This window comes from Talaromyces amestolkiae (assembly GCF_001896365.1).
Source record: "Talaromyces amestolkiae strain CIB chromosome Unknown scaffold23.1, whole genome shotgun sequence".
NCBI classification, from domain to species: domain Eukaryota; kingdom Fungi; phylum Ascomycota; class Eurotiomycetes; order Eurotiales; family Trichocomaceae; genus Talaromyces; species Talaromyces amestolkiae.
In genome coordinates, this window is record NW_024468059.1 from 306,199 (window position 1) to 325,324 (window position 19,126).

The 19,126-nt window shown below is 44.8% G+C and overlaps 4 protein-coding genes across 4 annotated transcripts; 1 reads left to right on the forward strand and 3 right to left on the reverse strand.

The window, feature by feature from the left end:
* Positions 1–3,201: 3,201 nt before the first annotated feature.
* BHQ10_009263 (uncharacterized protein) lies at positions 3,202–4,929 on the reverse strand (the record flags this gene model as incomplete). The annotated part of the gene is made up of 5 exons (XM_040882160.1): positions 3,202–3,430; positions 3,501–3,681; positions 3,733–3,938; positions 4,003–4,775; positions 4,834–4,929. The coding sequence occupies 5 exons, from the start codon at positions 4,927–4,929 to the stop codon at positions 3,202–3,204; spliced, it is 1,485 nt and encodes a 494-aa protein (XP_040737765.1).
* Positions 4,930–6,339: 1,410 nt separating this feature from the next.
* Positions 6,340–7,943, reverse strand: BHQ10_009264 (uncharacterized protein; the record flags this gene model as incomplete). The annotated part of the gene is made up of 5 exons (XM_040882161.1): positions 6,340–6,552; positions 6,610–6,764; positions 6,820–7,333; positions 7,396–7,740; positions 7,857–7,943. 5 exons carry the CDS (start codon positions 7,941–7,943, stop codon positions 6,340–6,342), a joined length of 1,314 nt encoding a protein of 437 aa, XP_040737766.1.
* A 1,033-nt stretch (positions 7,944–8,976) lies between these two features.
* Positions 8,977–13,080, forward strand: BHQ10_009265 (uncharacterized protein; the record flags this gene model as incomplete). The annotated part of the gene is made up of 5 exons (XM_040882162.1): positions 8,977–10,401; positions 10,455–10,508; positions 11,846–12,194; positions 12,254–12,413; positions 12,513–13,080. 5 exons carry the CDS (start codon positions 8,977–8,979, stop codon positions 13,078–13,080), a joined length of 2,556 nt encoding a protein of 851 aa, XP_040737767.1.
* A 343-nt stretch (positions 13,081–13,423) lies between these two features.
* BHQ10_009266 (uncharacterized protein) lies at positions 13,424–15,365 on the reverse strand (the record flags this gene model as incomplete). Its single annotated transcript, XM_040882163.1, has 6 exons — positions 13,424–14,391; positions 14,464–14,657; positions 14,735–14,798; positions 14,856–14,896; positions 14,960–15,130; positions 15,193–15,365. The coding sequence occupies 6 exons, from the start codon at positions 15,363–15,365 to the stop codon at positions 13,424–13,426; spliced, it is 1,611 nt and encodes a 536-aa protein (XP_040737768.1).
* Between the last annotated feature and the right edge of the window lie 3,761 nt (positions 15,366–19,126).

A 19,126-nucleotide genomic window follows, 5' to 3' on the forward strand; every position in this document is an offset into this window, starting at 1 on the left:
TGGTCATATAAGTCTGTCAGTTGGAGAGGTTTATATGTAGAGGGGAACCTGCGAGAAAATTGATTGTGTAAGTCATCAAATAAAGCAGGTGAGGAAAGCAGGTAACACAGCGGAATTCCTACTGATGTGAACAGAGGGGTGATTAATCTAACCATAATCTGCTGTAAGGCCCTGAATCGTTGGATGCCTTACACAGCGCCGCATGTGCTCGCTCGTACGGATTATTAGTTGCTCCGCACCGAAGCGCACTTGTGCTATATAGCTTCAACCTCTATCGTACAGATTCCTAGTATTAGGCGTAATCGCACCTACGAATCGCACCTACGAATCGCACCTTATTGCTGCTTCTTCATTCTTCACACCTAACCTAGCAAACCCTACTTACATCTGCATTAGATATTTTATTTATAGGAGGGTAAATTTTTCATTTATATAACTATGACTAGGAAAAATAAAATGAATTACGATCTAAATTTAAAGAAAATATATGTAAATTAGTAATGGGAAGTTCTTAGACCTTAACCTATAGAGGATTCATTTTGTGAATGGTAAGCTAATTAGAGTTCTGCTGCGTGGTTACGCTATAATTGGTATCTGTCCTCTCCCGAGGCACTGAGATAAGCACCTACCATCGGGTCCTTGCTTCACAATCATCCTATTCCATGTTGAGAGCCACATAGACCACGGCGGATCTTTCGGGATTTGACTTTCGTATGTTCTTGTTATCGTCGACATATATTAATGCCTACTCACAGCTTCCAGACAAATTGAATGCATTGAAACTAGTGGAGGTTCGATATGGCCGAGCGAACTATACCACTAGCTGCAACCAGCCCTGAAAACAGTGCATCGACATCCCTGAGACAAAGACCCTATCGGTCGAAAAAGATACAACCGTGAGCGATTATTCCAATACCATCGACACGTAATGCCGATTCTCACCCAAGATGCATATTTTGAAGGTGCGATCTATGTCGAGTACGAAAAGTGGCGTGCGTGGTAGAGCAGGATGCGTCTTCGTGCAATTTCTGTAGCAACCGGAACAGACCATGCACCTTTCGTTCTTCGCCAGTTCGAAAAAATCAACATCGAATGGAGCCTGCGGAGCATGCAACAGACTCTGGCGATTTGACTGGGCCCTACCATGATTTGCATCTACGGTTTATGAATGTTGGTAGTAATCAGGCAGCACATCAGGATGATTCGTTCCATCACACGTTGGACGGGTTCAATCATTCAACAACAATACCTGGGTATACTAGTCTCTACTCTGGGCTCAGCGGCGATCAGGGCCCGGATCTTTTAAGGCATTTGAGTTTCAATCAGCAGAGTCTATTTGGGACTTCGCTATGGACTGCATGGAGAGTATTGCCGAGGATGGAAGATCCTGTATACTTTACTGTAAGGCAACGCATCTAGAGATAAGTCGAAAGGAAAATAACGTTTCATAGATATTCCCTGATGAGCATCTAGATCCACATGGCGGGCTATATACAATACCAAAAGCGGAATCAGCGCTCGCCGCCTGCGAGGCAGGGCTGATAGATCTTTTTTACACATATGTCCATCCATTCTACCCGGTAATGGACTGCAGCAAGGAGGACTTTATACGGCGAAGACGGAGCGGTCAAGTCAGGGCATCTCTGATGAGCTGTATATATCTACATGCAGTGGAATTTTGGGACAAATCCGACTCTCTAAAAGACCTACCCGTTCCAGGGACCGACAACAGCTGGAATTCTGTTTTTGTTCGCCTTGCTGTTGAATCTCGAACCCCGAACTTGGATACTGTCAAGGCTTTACTGTTGTATATGCAACTCCCATCGCATCATGTACGTGCGCCGAATAGGCCTGGTCACTGGCCTTTGAGCACATTGCTCGACGGGATAGCACAAGATATCGGCCTCCATATCGATCCAACGAGCTGGCAGATACCAATTGCAGAACGAAAGGCTCGTAGAGTCTTGTGGTGGGCTGTCTATGCCCAAGACAAGTGGCTCGCTCACTGGCTTGGGAGACCGTCGCATATCAGTCATGATAATTGGAATGTTGAGCCACTTGTTCTAGATGACTTTGCCGATGATTCGGGTCGGATTGAAGTTAGCATGCTGGATCATGTGAAAGTCTTTGTCGCTTTTGTTGAAGCTTCTGTCTTGCTTGATGAGGTTTTGAGAGTGTTGTATACTGTTCGAAGCAAGCCGTTGGGAGACAGCGAGAAGCCGAATAGCGGTTTGCATGCGAAGTTTCTTTCCTGGATAAGTACGGTCAGTGTGTACCACTTTCCACCATTTTTCGCACCAAATAGTATGTATTCTTGATTTCTGGTATCATATTGTTAGAAGCTGATTGCGCTTTTGGCAGTATTTTCTCTTCGTATCGCCTGTTATACGCTGGAATTGTCAATTCTCCGTGGCATCGCTCGATATGAACATAGTACATCTCATGAAATAACCGATCTCGCTCTGAAAATTATGAAAATTGCGATGGATACGCTTGGAAAAATGAGCGAAGCAGACAAAGATGGATTGTGGCCGTCATGTAAGTATTGCTTGAAAAATGTAGGGCTGCAGAAGATACTGATGTTGGGTCTGCTGCAGATTGTACAGGAAACTTACAAATAATGGGTTCGATATTGGTCTCGCTATGTCTATCCAGCACGGATGATCATATACTTGCCGAAAGGTCTGGCCTGCTCCTGGATTTTCGGACGCGCTTGCAAAGTCTCTTGGGTTCTACGCTTTCGACTCTAGTGACTGTAAGGCATCCGCTGGTTCGGTTGAATCTCATTCTTGATCGGATCCTTGATGGATAGAGCGATAGATGACATATCGTATCATAAGCATGGAGATAAGCATTTACAATTGGATGGGAAACCAATTAGGTATTTATCAAGAAGAAACAAGGCAGTATTTGGGATGTTCGTGGTAAAATTCACCCTTCCTTACAAATATTATTTGTCTAAGTAGAAGAGGCGTGGCGTGGCACGTAATGTAGCATCCACATAGTTACAATTCTTGGAGCGCGCTCTAGTACCTAGATTGTTGGGTATATCAAATAACTGTAATTTCCTTCTAATCATCAGATAAAACTTCCACTCGGCTAGGTGAAGCAAAATAACTAGACTTCTAAGCACCTCATTATCAATTGGTCCTGATGAGTGCCCATTCGTTAGATGTGCAGTTTCGAGTGAGTCTACTGCTTTTACATCTTCTCCCCAGCAATAAAGGTAGAATTGACTTCCTGCCCATCAAGAGTGTCGACATCTAGGTCGCCAAACTTCAGAGCCACTTGCTCGAGAGGGACCAAACGGGTCTCAACCCAGGTGAAGTAGACGGCAGCAAAGAAGATAATGTTCCAAGAGGCGTTGATGATATAGAACTTCCAACCTAATGTGCTCATTGCATAGGACATGGAAAAGGAGGCCATCAATCTGTATAAAACAGAACAGGTATGATTAGTTCAGTTGCTATGGAAGGAATACCCTGTACGAATTGACTCACCCAAAACTCGCGTCTAGAGTTCGAAATATAGATATACCAGCATTGCGAAGCTTGTAGGATAGGAACTCGGCTGGATAGAGACTGGTCATGGGCGTGATACCACAGGCATAGAACCCTTGAAATAGGAACACCACGGCAACAGTGCCGTATACAGCGGACTTATTCTCGCTTGATGCATAAACTACCGAGTGTCAGTTGATACCTCGACGTGAAATTTAAAACAAGGATTTACCTTTTGTAAGTCCACCGAATATGTACAAAGTGACAATCATGCCCCCAATGGCTGTGAGGGTCATTGTCCGTCGACCAACGACGTCCATCAAGAGACTGCCAATAACGGCGACTACTAATGACCAGCAACTCAGGATGACATTGACTTGTAATTGTGTTTTGGAATCGGTAACACCGGCTTGTGTCAACATGTCACCGAGGTAATAGCTAGATAAGATAACACATCGATTAGCAAAGAATATTTTGATGGCCAAACTGGGGGACACCGTACGAGATGACATAGTTGCCTAACATTTCCACCATTACTCCAAAGGTGACAATAATGAACAGGCGCTTCCTGTTTGCTTTGGTCGAAATGAAAGCCTTCCAGGGACTCTCAGGGCTGTTCTTCTTTTCTGCTTGTAAGACGTTCATGATTTCCTTGTATACTTCTTTCGTCATTGGTGCGTCCACATCATTGTTGCCATGTATAATCGCAATGACCTGCTTTGCCTCATGGCCGCGATTGTTGGCAATCAGCCAACGGGGGGACTCTGGAACGAGTGGTAAGAGACTGAGCGCCAACAAACTTGGCACAGCCTGTATAATTGAGGGAACTCTCCAAGCCCAAGTTGACGCAATATTCACCGCACGATAATTCACCCCTGAGCTGACCAATGATCCAACAAAATAGCAGGTGAAGTACAATCCTAGAATTGTGCCTCGCTGTTTTGCCGGCAAAATCTCCGCTATAAGAGCCGGCGCAGGACCACTGGCGAGTTCTGAGCCGATACCGACACAGATACGCCCAACGACAAATTGTCCAGTGCTGTGGGCTGTAGATGTGAGAATAGCTCCAACAAGGTTAATACATGCCGCAATTAGTATGGCTCTCTTTCGACCCAGTCTGTCGGAAACCGGCTGGATAAGGAGACCGCCTATGAAACCTCCCATCCACATAGCGCCGGTAAGTAACCCAGTGGTCGCGGTGTTGAGGTGAAAGTAGTTTTTGTATTGAGGGAGAATGTTCAACCCGTTCATCATTGATGAATCGTAGCCCATTGTCTGTACAACGTTCGACGTTATTTAGATATATCAATGGGCAAAAAGAGGGTGGGCTTACTGCAGAGTTTACGGTGGCTACCGCAATGAGAAGTATTGTGATGACATTCGCATTGCGAGGAACCCATCTTCCGACGAGCTCGAGGTCCTGGGCCATTATTCTGACGAAAGAAAGAGATGAGTTGCAGATTCTTGTTGCTGTATCCCATGCCCGGATTCCTGGATTTTGGGGCGGGAAATAGGCACAACATATATCACATCATTTTCGTATATCATGACCATAGAGTCTTGATTTTCAATCCTGAACCCATCTACAGACTCTGTCATGTCTTATCTCTCGACATTGGGAGTAATCTGTATGTTGACCGTTGGTTGACCGTTCTGCGAATCAGAAGCCGCGAAAGCCTGAATTCAACTAAAAACGGGCAACGTTCGCCGTTGGAATCTGAGAAACTGAGTGGGAACGCGTATTGTATTGTACTATGTGTCTAACTAAAAGAAAGAAAAATATGTAGCATAAACTACTATGTAGGATTACTATACAAAGCTATACACACTAGCTGAATAAATGGGTTTCTCATTAATATTCTATAACAAGGCATGCTCGCTATTTCATAAGAATAAATAAACAAATTTATATACTATCTTTACTACATTTAGAATAATAATAAAGTAATCTTATTATATATTTTTGGCGTATATACTATAATACTGAAAGAATAAGAATGGGCCAAAACACGCTACTGTCTGCCTTCATGGAGAAATTATAGATGAATCATTGCTTTACAGTATAAGATACTGCATTTCACCTCTAGACAACTGAACCTAAACCCAAACTTCGAAGCGCTACGATAATGACATAAACTGAAAGTAAATCATATACTGTATAAGATTAAGACCTGAATAAACACAACATACAGCATATTTAGGACATCTATTAGTAGAATAGTGATGGTTGGCCTTTCAGCTTACCTATCGAGTGTTAATAAATTGTTTCATGAGTGTGTGTGAGCGCGTGTGTGATATTGTTAGGMGTCGTTTGCGCCGCGCTTGGTTCTACGACTTCCTATCTGGGTGACTATACTAACCATATTTTCTCTGCCCGTTGGGGACTTCCTTATTCAGCTGCCACAGCTTTTGCGAGGGCGCTCATGGTCCAGCTCACTGAGCAGATGTCAGTCCGGACCCAGGCTCTCTGAGCCGCCCAGTGTCGCCATGTGACAAATATTGGGGACAGTGTCTAACGGGGGAAGAGAGATCTATCTGTTAAAGTAGTGCTTGATACTGTATGACCCCAACAAGGAGACTCTCTGATCATCCTCATTCATATATGCTTGTTTCCATCGTCAACTGCGTCCTGCCTCTCATATCTAGATCATCATAATAGGACTGCCATTGAAGTTGAGGTCTTCAAACTTGAGCATATCGTGTAGGAAGTCATGCTTTCAGTTTTTAAACGAATATTACAAGTTAGCTTTATAATTTCATTAGGGCGTTTGAGTGGAGGCTAAGTTCGAGGCAAACCAATCTCCGACAAGATGTAATATAAGAAGAACGTTCCAACTCTCTACAGAGCTGTTGCGATATTGCGGGGCTCCTGCAACTGGCCACGTAGTGTTCCTAAGTTTACAGTGCCTCCGGCTGCTATAGCTGTCATCACAACCTCATCTCCATCCTCCAGGAAAGTGAGCTTGCTTCCCTCACGCTGACCAACAGGAATTTTGCCGGCTTCTGTTAATTCAAGAAGGCATCCAAGGGTACGGAGAGTAGGTGTGTCGTTCTAGCTGTCTGGTGAGTTTCTTAATTCCGGCAAGCAGATGTTTTTAGTATTACTAACCGGTGATGAAATTGTGCCGGTGCCTAGAAGGTCACCTGTGTTTAAGCCGCAGCCTGACGAAGCAAGCTGTGCAACCATCTGGCCAGGGGACCAACGGAGATCGCGGAGATTCGAGCGGGTCATCAGGATAGAATCTTTCTCTCCAGACTTGCTTCCTACAAGGGTGGTTAATGAACAAGTATTTTAAACCTTGGGTAGCCTCGGCCTTACGGTTGACTGAAACCTCAACTTCAATATCCCACGTGGATTCAGCAATAGCATGGCTTAAATGAGGCGCACCAGCAGATCCGCCACTACGCAAGTCCACACAGGACGAAGAGCAACGTGCATTTTTCAAGGCTTCTAGTGGGATAATCCAAGGCGAGATGCTAGTTGCGAATGCCTTGCCATTAAAGGGACCAAGGGGGTTCATCTCGGAGAACTGTATATCTCTCGCGGACCAGTCGTTCAGTAAAACAAAACCGAATATATGCTCCTCAGCCTCATCAGCAGTGATAGTTTTCCCAAATGGGACCGCATGAGAGATAAATATACCCAGTTCGGCTTCATAATCCATACTCATGCTGGGTTTGAATACGAACTTTCCTGTTTCCTTGTCCCTGATGAGTCCGAATGGTCGGTGAACTGGTGCTGACTCGACAACGACCGAAGATGCACGGCCATTGTAGCCGGTAGGCATGGCGTAGTGGCTGGCTGGAGTCCGAGCACCAGCCAGGTTACTACACTGTAGTCCATTGTTAGATGCCTATTAGAAATCAAAGATCTTTGCACTAGATGATAACATACATTGTCAATATGGACATCCGAGCACATAAAATCAGAAAATCCTCCAATCTTGAAAGGTAGATGCATCGTCGCGTCCCTCATAGGCACAAAAGCCACCTCGTTCAAGGCGACATCCTGAAAAAGAGGTGAAGTGGGATCACTGAGCCAGTTAATGAGCTGTTGGCGAAGCGCCTTTCGCATAATAGTTGGAACAGTTGCAAAGTTGCTCAGATCCTCAKAATTGAAAATGAMCCTGCCGTTATCGCCACACTCATGGCCCTGCAGGATGGCCTTGAGGATTGATGAGCTTTCCATGGAGGAAAGGTCCAGGATGAAGTCGCCGACAGCTGCTCCCACACGCTTTTCCTGAAACAATGTCAACTTCAACAGTCCATCGCATAGAAGATGTTTCCCCTCAAATCTCCGCTGCTCGTCTGCCGACGCCAAATCCCCCAGATTTGATGACAGGGGCCTTTACTCACACGATTAGAGGTACTGAAGATGCCATATGGTAGGCTAGCGAGAGTGAAAGGGCTGTCAGCTGCTACTGGAACTGGCCAAAGCACCATCTTGAATCTTTGTTCCGTTCTGGGTGGTACGGTGTGTCAAGTTAGGGTACAAATTCTCCGGGCGTATGGCTGTGCGCCCGGTATTTATTGCATGGTTGGAGCGTTCAATCTTTGCTGATATAATATCTGAGTTGTGACGAGTTTCGGCTATTCGGATCGTTCGGAGAACTAATATTACCGTTTGACTGATCTACGTGGATAGTTCGTAATGTTTCTATATATCCCAGGCCCATTACCAGATTGGCTGGCTTTGCTTCAGATTGCCACGCTCAATGACAACAGACTAATGATTAGATATCAGTACTACAGCTCTATACACAGGCAGCAGCTTTTCTCGCTATATTGTCTATGTGAATTTCTATAAATAGCACCCAGATAGCCAGATGGCCAGGTAGCTGTGTTTTAGAAGAACGTGCACAAATATAGAAAATTCCCATACATATAAGATTCGGAGTGCATTGGCTGTACGCCTTACCGGGTTACCTAGTGCTAGTGTAGAAACCTGCTCTAATAATTGTATGAAATCTCCGCACGTCCCGAATAGCTTCACCGAGCTCGAAGAGCTACGTCCTGTATCGTAGCATGTATGATTAGCCAGTTCTAATAGGGCAAAGAATACTAGGCGGTATTAAGACCGTAACTATATTTTTTCACGGGTAAGCGGCGCACCTCTGTATTCTATATCAATTGGCTATTCTAAGAAATAGAATTGATATGGAATACAGAGGTTCGCCGCTTACCCGTGAAATACGTTAATCAGTTGAAATGGCCGGTCTTTACTATGATCCGGAATTTTTTTGTCCAGTTCCAGCTACGGCAATTCGGGAATATAAGCAGAGCTGACCTCAATTTAGAACTCAATATTTGATGAAGGTATCTTCGGTGATCTAGAAAGAACCATTGCCGAAATCATGTGATCAGATAATGCCATTGTTCTGGTGATCAATTTGATTTTAAATTCCATTGCGCCATTCTTCGTTCATGGAAATTGATCAAATTTCTGTCCTTCACTGTTGAATATCACTAGCAAAACATGGCTTCCAATGGGGCATCTGTTCAAAAAATTGCCGCTTCAAAGTCTGGCATAGCCAGACCGTTCAATTGGGCGGATTATAAGACAACCAAACCAACACGACCGGAGGACCCATATAGTTATCTATATGGATTTGGCAATGAGCATCAGTCCGAGCTAATTCCTGAAGCTCTTCCTGTTGGCCAAAATTCGCCTCAGAAATGTCGATACGGATTGTATGCAGAACAGGTGACTGGATCATCCTTCGCTGCTAGTCGTGCTACTATGAGGAGAGCCTTTCTATACCGTCGACGCCCTTCAGCAGTTCACGAGGCATACAAAAAGGTTGCTGCAAATCCAACCCTCAAGGCAAACTTCCTACCCACAGACAAGAGTCTTCATACCGTGCCCTCGCAACTATCGTGGAAAGCTTTCCAGATTCCCTCCATTGACGATGGGCTTATTGATTTTACCCAAGGTCTCCATACTCTCGGGGGAAGTGGTCATCCAAATCTTCGAGAGGGCATTGCCTACCATATATTTACAATCAACAGTAGCATGTCCTCCAAAGCCTTCGTCAACGTCGACGGAGACTTTCTCATCGTGCCTCAGGACGGCCACCTGGATATCACCACCGAATTTGGTCATTTGTATCTTCAACCCTCAGAAATTTGCGTTATACACCGTGGCATTCGATTCAAAGTAGATATCGTCCAAGAGAATTCGCCTGCCGGTGCGAGGGGATATGTTATTGAGACTTGGGGTGCGGCATGGGAGCTCCCTGAGCTTGGGCCTCTCGGGGGGTACGGCCTTGCGAATTCGCGAGACTTCCTGTTTCCAACAGCGGACATTGATACCACCACGGGCCCCTGGACCGTTATTACCAAGAAGTTAGATGAATATTATGCCTGTAGCCAGAGCCACTCACCTTTTGATGTCGTGGCCTGGCATGGTAACTATATTCCCTACAAGTACGACTTGACTAAATTCGTTGCTCACAATACTGTAACCGTCGACCATACTGATCCTTCGATTAACACGGTCTTGACAGCAAAATCACGCGACCCTGATGCTCCTCTGTGTGACTTTCTTGTCTTTGGTCCCCGATGGGATGTCGCACAAAATACTTTTCGACCACCATACTTTCACAGGAACTGCGCGTCGGAGTTCCTAGCCAAAATATACGGACAACCAGGAGGCGGGAGGTCAGAAATATTCGTTCCTGGTGGAGCGAGCTACGAATCTGGGTTTACACCTCATGGGAACGCAGATGCAAGAACAATGGCCGCTGCCAACATGGAACTAAAGCCAATGCGAGTAGCAGAGGGTCAACTGACTATTATGCTCGAAAGTTGTCGCAGTTTGCTTTTCACAGATTGGGCTCTTGAAGGTTCCGGGGTAATACTAGCACAGGATATTCCCGCTGATGCGTGGGACCTTGTCCCGGTAAGCAAAAATACTATTTATTCCTGGTGACATTGGCTGACGCGTCTTCCTAGGACCGTTTTGGAGAGGACAAGGAGGCGTTGGAGAAGTTGAAGGCCCTGGGAAAAGTAATTTGAAAAGGAACTTGATTAGTTTTCATATTTTTCTAGAGAATCCACTGAGAACAGTGGTGCCACAGCTGAAATTATGGGGTTGAGACCAAGAGATGCCCCAGATTGAATCTTGTATGTAAATGCAGCCTAGGTCTAGATTGGGAATCTTTGAGATGGCACGCTGCTAACCGTTGTCTGTGTAATTTATTGTCATAAGGACCTCGATACCTCCGCCACTCGCTCACCATAGCCTAACTAGAGCCTAGTCATGAGTCTCTATTCGAATGTGAAGCAAGAGGCTGAACAAGCTGCTTTCTTCCAGGTTACTGCACACAGCGCTCACTAAGTCCTACGGCTACTTGTCAATTAGTGAGAAAACATTCGCAAACAACCTATTAGTAGAGTGTAGACTAGAGAGTGGTTGTGGGTGGAAAGCAACCCTTACAGATAACTAAGGGAGATTTGACGGACTGAGTCTCGTAACAGCAAGAGCCAACGTCGTCTCAATTGCGATTACGACGGTACTGCCTCGTACGCCAGTCAAGCGACTGCCGGCGATACAGCAAAGTGCTTCGACATCCAACTGTGCCAAAGCCTGTCTCTGATATCTAGCTGATGAACTATTTTGATAGTAAGCGACTAGACACTCTACGTATATTAAGATGCTGTCCTGCGCGCACTCCTCTCAGTCCCTGATTTAACAAACTCTTGTGATGCGTCTGTCTTCTTGCTCTTCTACAGCTGAGAGCTCGCCGCCTAATCAATTCAAGAGAATATTTGTAAAATTATTGTCCATCTGAAAATACGGCAATTTGTAGTGACTTTCATAAAACCGAAACGCCGATGGCTCAAAACTCCGGGAACGTAACTCCCTAAGGGAGAGCACCGGAGAGCACTTTGATAATACTCCTCTTACTTGAAGTAATGTCAATAAAAGCTTAATTCTGAACAAGTACTAAAGGCACAGAACACCTAGAAGTAGTATTGAAATTGAACATCATTGCGTTTTACCAATACTGGACCTGGTTCGTCCTCTTTCCTTCGTGCGCCGAGATTTTGACAAATATATTTTGACATCACATTGCCATTCCAACGCATAACGCCGATTTTGGAAAAATGCCAAGAGCAGTTGAAAGTCTAGCAAGCGGAATTAGCCATCCAGGCTTCCATGTGTTGATTGTAGGCGCCGGCATCGCGGGTCTGTCCGCCAGCATCGCCTGCCGGGAGAAGGGCTTCCGGGTGACATTGTTGGAATCAAGCGATGTATTCACACATGTATGAACTGCATTTGCCCACCTTAAGCACAGATAGCACTATAATGACAGGTCAGATGCTGACTCCAAGATGATCAGGTTGGAGCAGGCATTTTCTTGGGAGGAAATGCTACACGCATCCTCTGTGACTGGGGCCTTCGAGAGAAGCTAGAAGAATCCACGCTAGAGTTGGATCGTACTCGATACCTAAACATGCAAGGGGATGAGGTGAACTGCACCGACTACTCTGACCTAAGACAACAAGTTGGATATCCATTCTGGTTGTTGCATCGCGCAGACCTCCATGGAGCTCTCCTCGAAAAAGCACAAGGACTGGGCATCGAATTGATTATGGGTGTGTCAGTAAAGAATTATGACTGGAACAAGCCAGCTGTACTCTTGGATGATGGGGACATAATGCCTGCAGATGTTATTGTGGCCGCTGATGGTACCTCCTGCCTCTTTCAAAGACGAGAAAGCCTGGAAAATTACTAAGCCATTCGACAGGGTATAGGTCCTCCGCCCGGCGAAATATGCTTGGAAATCTCTCAAAACCACGATTTAGCGGGAACTCAGCATTTAGAGCTCTGATCCCTTGCGCGGAACTTGCACAATTACCTCAGCTTAGTAAATTCATCAGAATTGAGGAAAGAACTTCCTTTGTTTGGTAAGTCAAGCCGTTACTCTCTTTCTTTTTTTCAATTTTCTTACCCCAAATTGGGAGGCTGGGAGTTAATTAAGCGATTGTTGACCATTGACTCTCTAGGGTTGGCCCGGGGGCACATATCGTGGGATACCCTATAAGGAAAGGGGAGTATTTCAATATCGTTCTTACACAAAAGGCCGTACAATTTGCGTTGGATGATGACAAATATGTCGTAAATGCGGACCCGGTCGGAATTATCGATTTATACAAAGATTGGGACCCGAACTTGGTCAAGATTCTAAGGCATCTCCCACCACAAAATGTTCTCGAATGGAAACTATGTGATTTGGATCCACTTGAAACTTGGGTGTTCCCCGGTGAAAAACTATGTCTGATGGGTGATGCCTGTCACGCTATGCTACCATCAGCAGCCCAAGGCGCAGCTATGGGTATTGAGGACGGGGTTGTATTTGCTGAGCTGTTGGCTAAAGCACAAAGTCTGTCTGATATCGGTCCTCAGTTAAGAGTGTACCATCAGCTTCGAGCGGGTAGAGTTCGGGACATTCTTGAACAGGCACGCGCAGACTCCCAGAAGTGGCATGCAGAAAAACCGAACCCTGGAGTATCAACTCTTTGGTCCTGGAAATATGATGCCAAAGAAGCCGCAAGGAAATTTCCAGGTGTTTAATTGGCTAAGAAATGCTACCTATATAGTACGAAATTTACTTTATATTCCTGTACTTTCTTCCCTTACATCATGTTATCGTTTCAGAGTTAAAACTCCAAGTTCTAGTTATATAGTGAATCATCATCACCTATGAAATATCGTAGGTCAGAATCCGGTAAAGTCAATGACATTTTTCTGAGCCATGAATTAAAACATTAATCTTTAACTCCCTAAMAAGCCTCAGGTTATGATATAGAAAAAAAAAGGTACATAGCGAATTTTGTTTACTATAATTGATTTATTGAATAATCATACGAAGCAGACGTTCATGCTGACCTGAAAAATACATGCATTCTAGGACATGTCAAGTATTCTTATCTTCCCCTCTTAGCCTGAGCGCAAAGTATGATATCTTGTCTTGATATGTCTCCGTGAGCCTCAAAGTTTTCCAAGAAGACTTTTCAACTTCACGGATCTCTACCTCCTTTCCATCTTCATTGACAAGCATAACAACTGCTTCTTCACTTGATGTGCGGTCATAAGAAGTCCAAGGATCTCCACCGTGTATGAAAGTTAGCCAATGGTTTGCCATATTCAAGGCCAGCCCTTTCAACGCATCGGGGAGATGATCTTGGTAAGTCAAAAATGGAAACAGGAGATCAACGCCGTGGTGTGCTTTTCTGTGATTTGGGCCAGGAAATGGGTTGCCTAATTCGAAGTGGTAGTAGAACAGCGGGCCGTTGGAGAATCCATGTGCAAATCCTTCAATAGCTTGAGACCATTCCGCATCACTAACAAGGCGGACGAGACTGGAAACCAGGTCTGATGAGTCATTATCGGATATGCCATAGGCTCCTAGAACTTCAGAGGCCGTATCTGAACCAAGAGTGTCGACAGCTAGTGCGTGGACTTTGGCATATGTCCACTCCATTTTTCGGATTTGTCCTTCAAAAATGCTACCCTCAAGGCCAACGTCGCCTAACAGCACTCGCTTGATGCTAGGGTGATATTGTTGACTCTGTATGGTAGAGTACTTTGGCAATATCTTGAGATAGTATTCGTCGACGGTTCCCTGCCACGATGGCACTGGACTCCCAAGCGCGGCATAAGAAGTAAGTAACTTGTCAGTATCGATCCCTCGGAGAATCTCAATTTGTTTATTATATGGCAAGGATGTGTCTATACCAAAGAATTCGAGGATCTTGTTGAACCGGTTATTCTGGTAGTGTAAATCTCTAACCGTAAGCGGGCAGACCCCCGACTGAAGAATAGCTTGATGAAAAGGAAGTCGAGATGAGAAAATATCTGAAACCATATTCATGTGGATATCGACTGGGTGGAGGAGGGAGATCTTTGGTTAGCTTTCCCATTTTCCATCAATATGGAACATCAGTGAGAATGTACTTGAACCTGCACTTTGGCCCACGGCGGTGATCCGACTAGGATCCCCTCCGAATGACTTTATGTTCTTTGCAACCCATTCGAAGGCAAGAATCTGATCCCGGACACCGTAGTTGCCAACTCCTTCATCACCGGCGGCCTTGTTATCCTCCTTGAGGGCATCGGAGGCTAGGAATCCAAAGATTCCAAGACGGTAGCTGAAAGCAGTTGTTAGTTCAGTTATCTGACAGTGGGACAAGGAGTCCAGTAAATGACATGCGAACGGCGCTCATACTTGATAGTGACAAATACCGTAGGTCTTCCTGACTTAACAGAGAAATCGCATAACCGACTCATGTCTAGTTATTATACTCATTTAGCGTTGTTTTTGCTGTGAATTTTCTTACAATTCATACCATAACCTGGATCTGCTCCAGTACCAGCAACATTCCCTCCTCTGAGATGTCTCGTCAGCTCTAGCCTTGCTTAACATCAAGAGCCTAGGGTTAAAAACACGTACCCGTGGACCCATACAGCAACTGGATAGCCGCTCTCTGGAACTTCTCCCGTAGGACAAGTTATGTTCAAATTTAGGCATTTCATTTCATCCATTGCGTATTCATGTTGAACCGGTAGGCGTTTCTGAACGAGAGAGAAGCCGATGATCGCTTTGGGATACGGAGAGAGAGGTCTGAAAGCATATTTAATTAGCTTCCCAGAACCTTATGTACTTGAGGCGTTACGTTAACTAACCCGTATTGTGTGGCCTTGAGTTTGCCATCTGGCCAGCTTGATACAAGTTTGGCTTGCCTGAATCTTGCAGGAACGATGCCATAAGGAATTCCGCGGTATTGCTCGACGTTAGGATACTGTGAGAATCCCAAGCCTTCAATCTCTCCCAGACCAGATACCAGACGTGTTGGCATGATACAGCAGTGATATTATTAATGCTTCCACACTTTTACGTGCCCAAAAGCAAATGAAAGGGGAAGAAATTCTCAGGGAGATAAATAGGCGGCAGTGATATTATCAAAGTTTCTACTCTTTCACGGGCCAGAAGCAAAAGAAAAGGAAAGAAATTCCTAACAATATTTAATTTACCACTTCCTATGATAACTAGTTGCTTCTCTCGCTAATAACTAGGATGTAGTTTTCCCATCAGGGTATTGACTCACAGGTACTACACCTAAGGCCGAAATTCCGAATTGCCGGGCCAAATAAGTCAAGGCTCTAGATTTGAAAGCTGGACCAACGTTACGGTACCGGCGTTACAGTTTGCTAACAGCGAGGAAATAAAAGCGGGTTTATTGGTAATTTTCAGGATTAGGGTCACGAGTCCTGATGGCAGGTGCTGTGGGTATGTGGATCTCACACACCTTTTAGAAAGGTCTAACAAAAATGCCTACCGTAAAAGAAATGTCCGAGCTTTCCTTTTCCTTGCTGTGCTGAGATAAGGATCCGTTTCAATTGCAAGGCTGGGAATTTCATGGCATCTTAAATGGACCGGGCTATTTCACGAAATATTATCAATGGCTGCTCTTAGATTAAGAAGCCGACTCTAAAAGAAATGGGTGTGAATATATGTCCTTCCAGTATTAGATATAGATTATTGAACTGGCGTCATAGTAGAAACTTACGAGGAAATTATCCTCTCTTGTGCACGGTAAGAACAATATTCTGGGTTCTATGGCTAAAATAGACAATTTAGTGGTCCTAATCGCGTGAAAGAAAGGATTGGTAGGTACGACTGGGCCAATATTGATAAGCCGGACAAATTGCCGGGACATCAGACATTTGAGATAGCTAGAACAACTGTTATTGTATCTATCATTCCTCCCGAAATGAGTACTAGAATATGGAAGTTCCTTGATTTCTTATCGGAGTGCCAGGCTTAATGCTTGGAAGCGTTCAATGGCTTTGCCCGTACTACACATATTACGTCGTATACAAATTTGTATGTAACACCTGTAAATCTACATTTTCGAATAAAAATGTCTCCAAAACCCCGTACTGTGCGTCAGGGACCTGACACTCGCATGAGGGCTCGTATATGCAAGCTTCATACAGGGTTATTCAAAATCCTCATATAAAATATGAGGAGCTTCGGAATGCGGTTAGCAATAAAGTCACTCGTCGCACTATTCAAAACATACTAATATGGGGATACTACCCACCAAATCTAACCCCCACGAGTTAGTCGTCAGCGTGTTCATAATTACAGGTCATCTGGTATGTGGTGCTGAGCGGCGATTATTTGAGAGCTGCGTACGTTACGTACTCCGTACAGTACCACGAAACAAGTCTTGGGTATTGGGTATTAAGGTTTCAGAAAATTTTCGCGCCAGGAAAGTGCAAACTCCACAGTACGGCCAATCGGGAGTCACTTGAGGGCAGAAGTGACGGGGCTGGTAAACCTGGAGGCCTTAGATCTCCAGGAATCAAATACCCTAAGTTTAGGCTTACCCCGTTCGACTTACCCCACAAAAATCCTCCCCGTACAGGCTCCCCCATCGGTGCGAGGGAGGACAACAGAGCTTTCAACCACCACTTCTCGTCATCTACATTTTGAATTCGTTCTATTGTCCCTCTAAGTCCTGTATCTACAAATCACATAATCGCCATGCGTCATGCCCAAACAATTAATCGAGCTTGTCAGGGGTGTAAACGGTAAGCATCTGCGAATACAAATATTAGGATTCTGTTTCTAAAGGCTGGCATCGTAGAAAAAAGGTCAAATGCAAGTATATACACATATAACTTTCATCAAACCCAACTCAGCACGTCTCTTACCTTGAATAGGTAATGCTGCGAGGCCAACTTGTTCTCAGTGTGCGAGAACACAGACACTATGCGTCTACGCGGCCCGGAAGCGCCGCGAAGTAGGGAACAACAGAAATAGAAATACAGTGCCAGAGAGCGTCAACGATATCAGTATGCTTGCTACGAAAAGATTCCCTTCAAGCCAAGTGTTCTAATTTGAGGCCCCAGTGTTCAGCCCAGCATCCGTCTCATCCAGCCTGGAACAGCGCACCGACAATCCCAGCCCAAGTTTCCATTCTCATATTGACGATTCCACACCTGTGGATACCACTACACACCATGAAAATTCGATAGGCAATACCAATACCTTTGATGTATTAACAGCCATGACGCAGACTTTCCCCGAACAAGTTGCCTTGACTGATGAAGAGATATACAGCTTTGTCCAAGCTACTATTCCCGAGCTTTGGCATGAATGCAACAATATGGGAACTGACGAGTCATACGACGTCACAACCATGGACAGCTGCACCGGAATTATAGCGCCCAGTGGAGACGCTGCTGCTCTCACTGATTTACCTGACCCGGTAGCGACTGGGTTACCTGTACACCTTCAGTCGAGTCCAAGTCTGGAAGCATTACCGAGAGCTGCTTATAATTCATATTCATTAGATGTACCGGCAATCGTAGTGGATAATCTGTGAGTGAGGCACTATCAATTGAAGCAGAAACACTCAGGAGAAAGAAAAATACTTATGCTAATTGCTAGGATTGATCTGTACTTCGAGAGAGTTCAGTTTTTCATGCCACTCCTCCACCGGCCAAGGTTCTATCAACAATTTGTGACTAACGGTTCCCGCAATAAATACCACAACCTTACGAGGGAAACTATGTTCTTGCTCTATTCGATGATGTCCCTGTCTGCGCGCTACTCCTCTTCATCGTATTTTCGGTCTATTTCAATTATGGAGAAAGGTGCTTTATTCGCCGGAAAGGCTCATGCCCTCTATAACAATATGGAAGCCGCTGTTGACGCAGGAGAGCCAACAATACAGTTTCTTCAAGGCTGTGTCATGCTAGCATACTACACTTTGACTGATAGACCACCTAAAGCATCCGAGCCCCTTGTCGATGTTTGTATGAGACATGCATACAGACTGGGACTGAATGAAATTGACAAGGATGATTCAACAAAGACATCTACCACATTGTCTCCTCAATCGTGGGTACTAAAAGAGGAGGGCCGTCGACTTTGGTGGTGTATCTGGGAACTGGACGCTTTTCATTCGGTATCATCCCGGAAGCCATTCTCAATTGACAAGATCAAATTTCATGTTCAGCTACCAGTGTCAGATGACGCTTGGTTTTCCGAACAGTTGACACCAAGTGTTTTCGATTCCAATTTCCTGACTTGTTGGCATGTACTGAGGGACTCTCCCAATCAAGACGAGCGCGCATGGTTTCTAATTAGTAATTACATCATGGTTCATGTGCACGGCTTAGGTCAGAACATAGCCCTGCCTAGTCAGGTTGACGAGGCCGAAACTGTTGTGTCCTGCTTCTATCTCCTCTTTTATGAAAGGTTTAGGACCCGCCTTGATTCCATTACTTATCAGGAATCATCGTATAGGAGAAACAGTTGGATAATCTTCACACAGTTGATGATTTTCACGTGAGTTGTCATTACTCTCTTTCCGGTATATCTTGCTTTCTTTTCTAACTCATTTCTTCTAGAACAAGGATAATAATAGGTCTCTTGAGAACAGAATCTTCTTATGCGCCAATTTTTACATCATCAAATCGCTTTATTGATGAATCAGGCATGCCTCCGTCTCAATCAGGAGGCCCAGTTATTCCAGCTGAAAAACTTAAATATTATCATCAGATCGGGGCCGAAGTCTTTCAGATATTTCGGCGATGGTCTTGG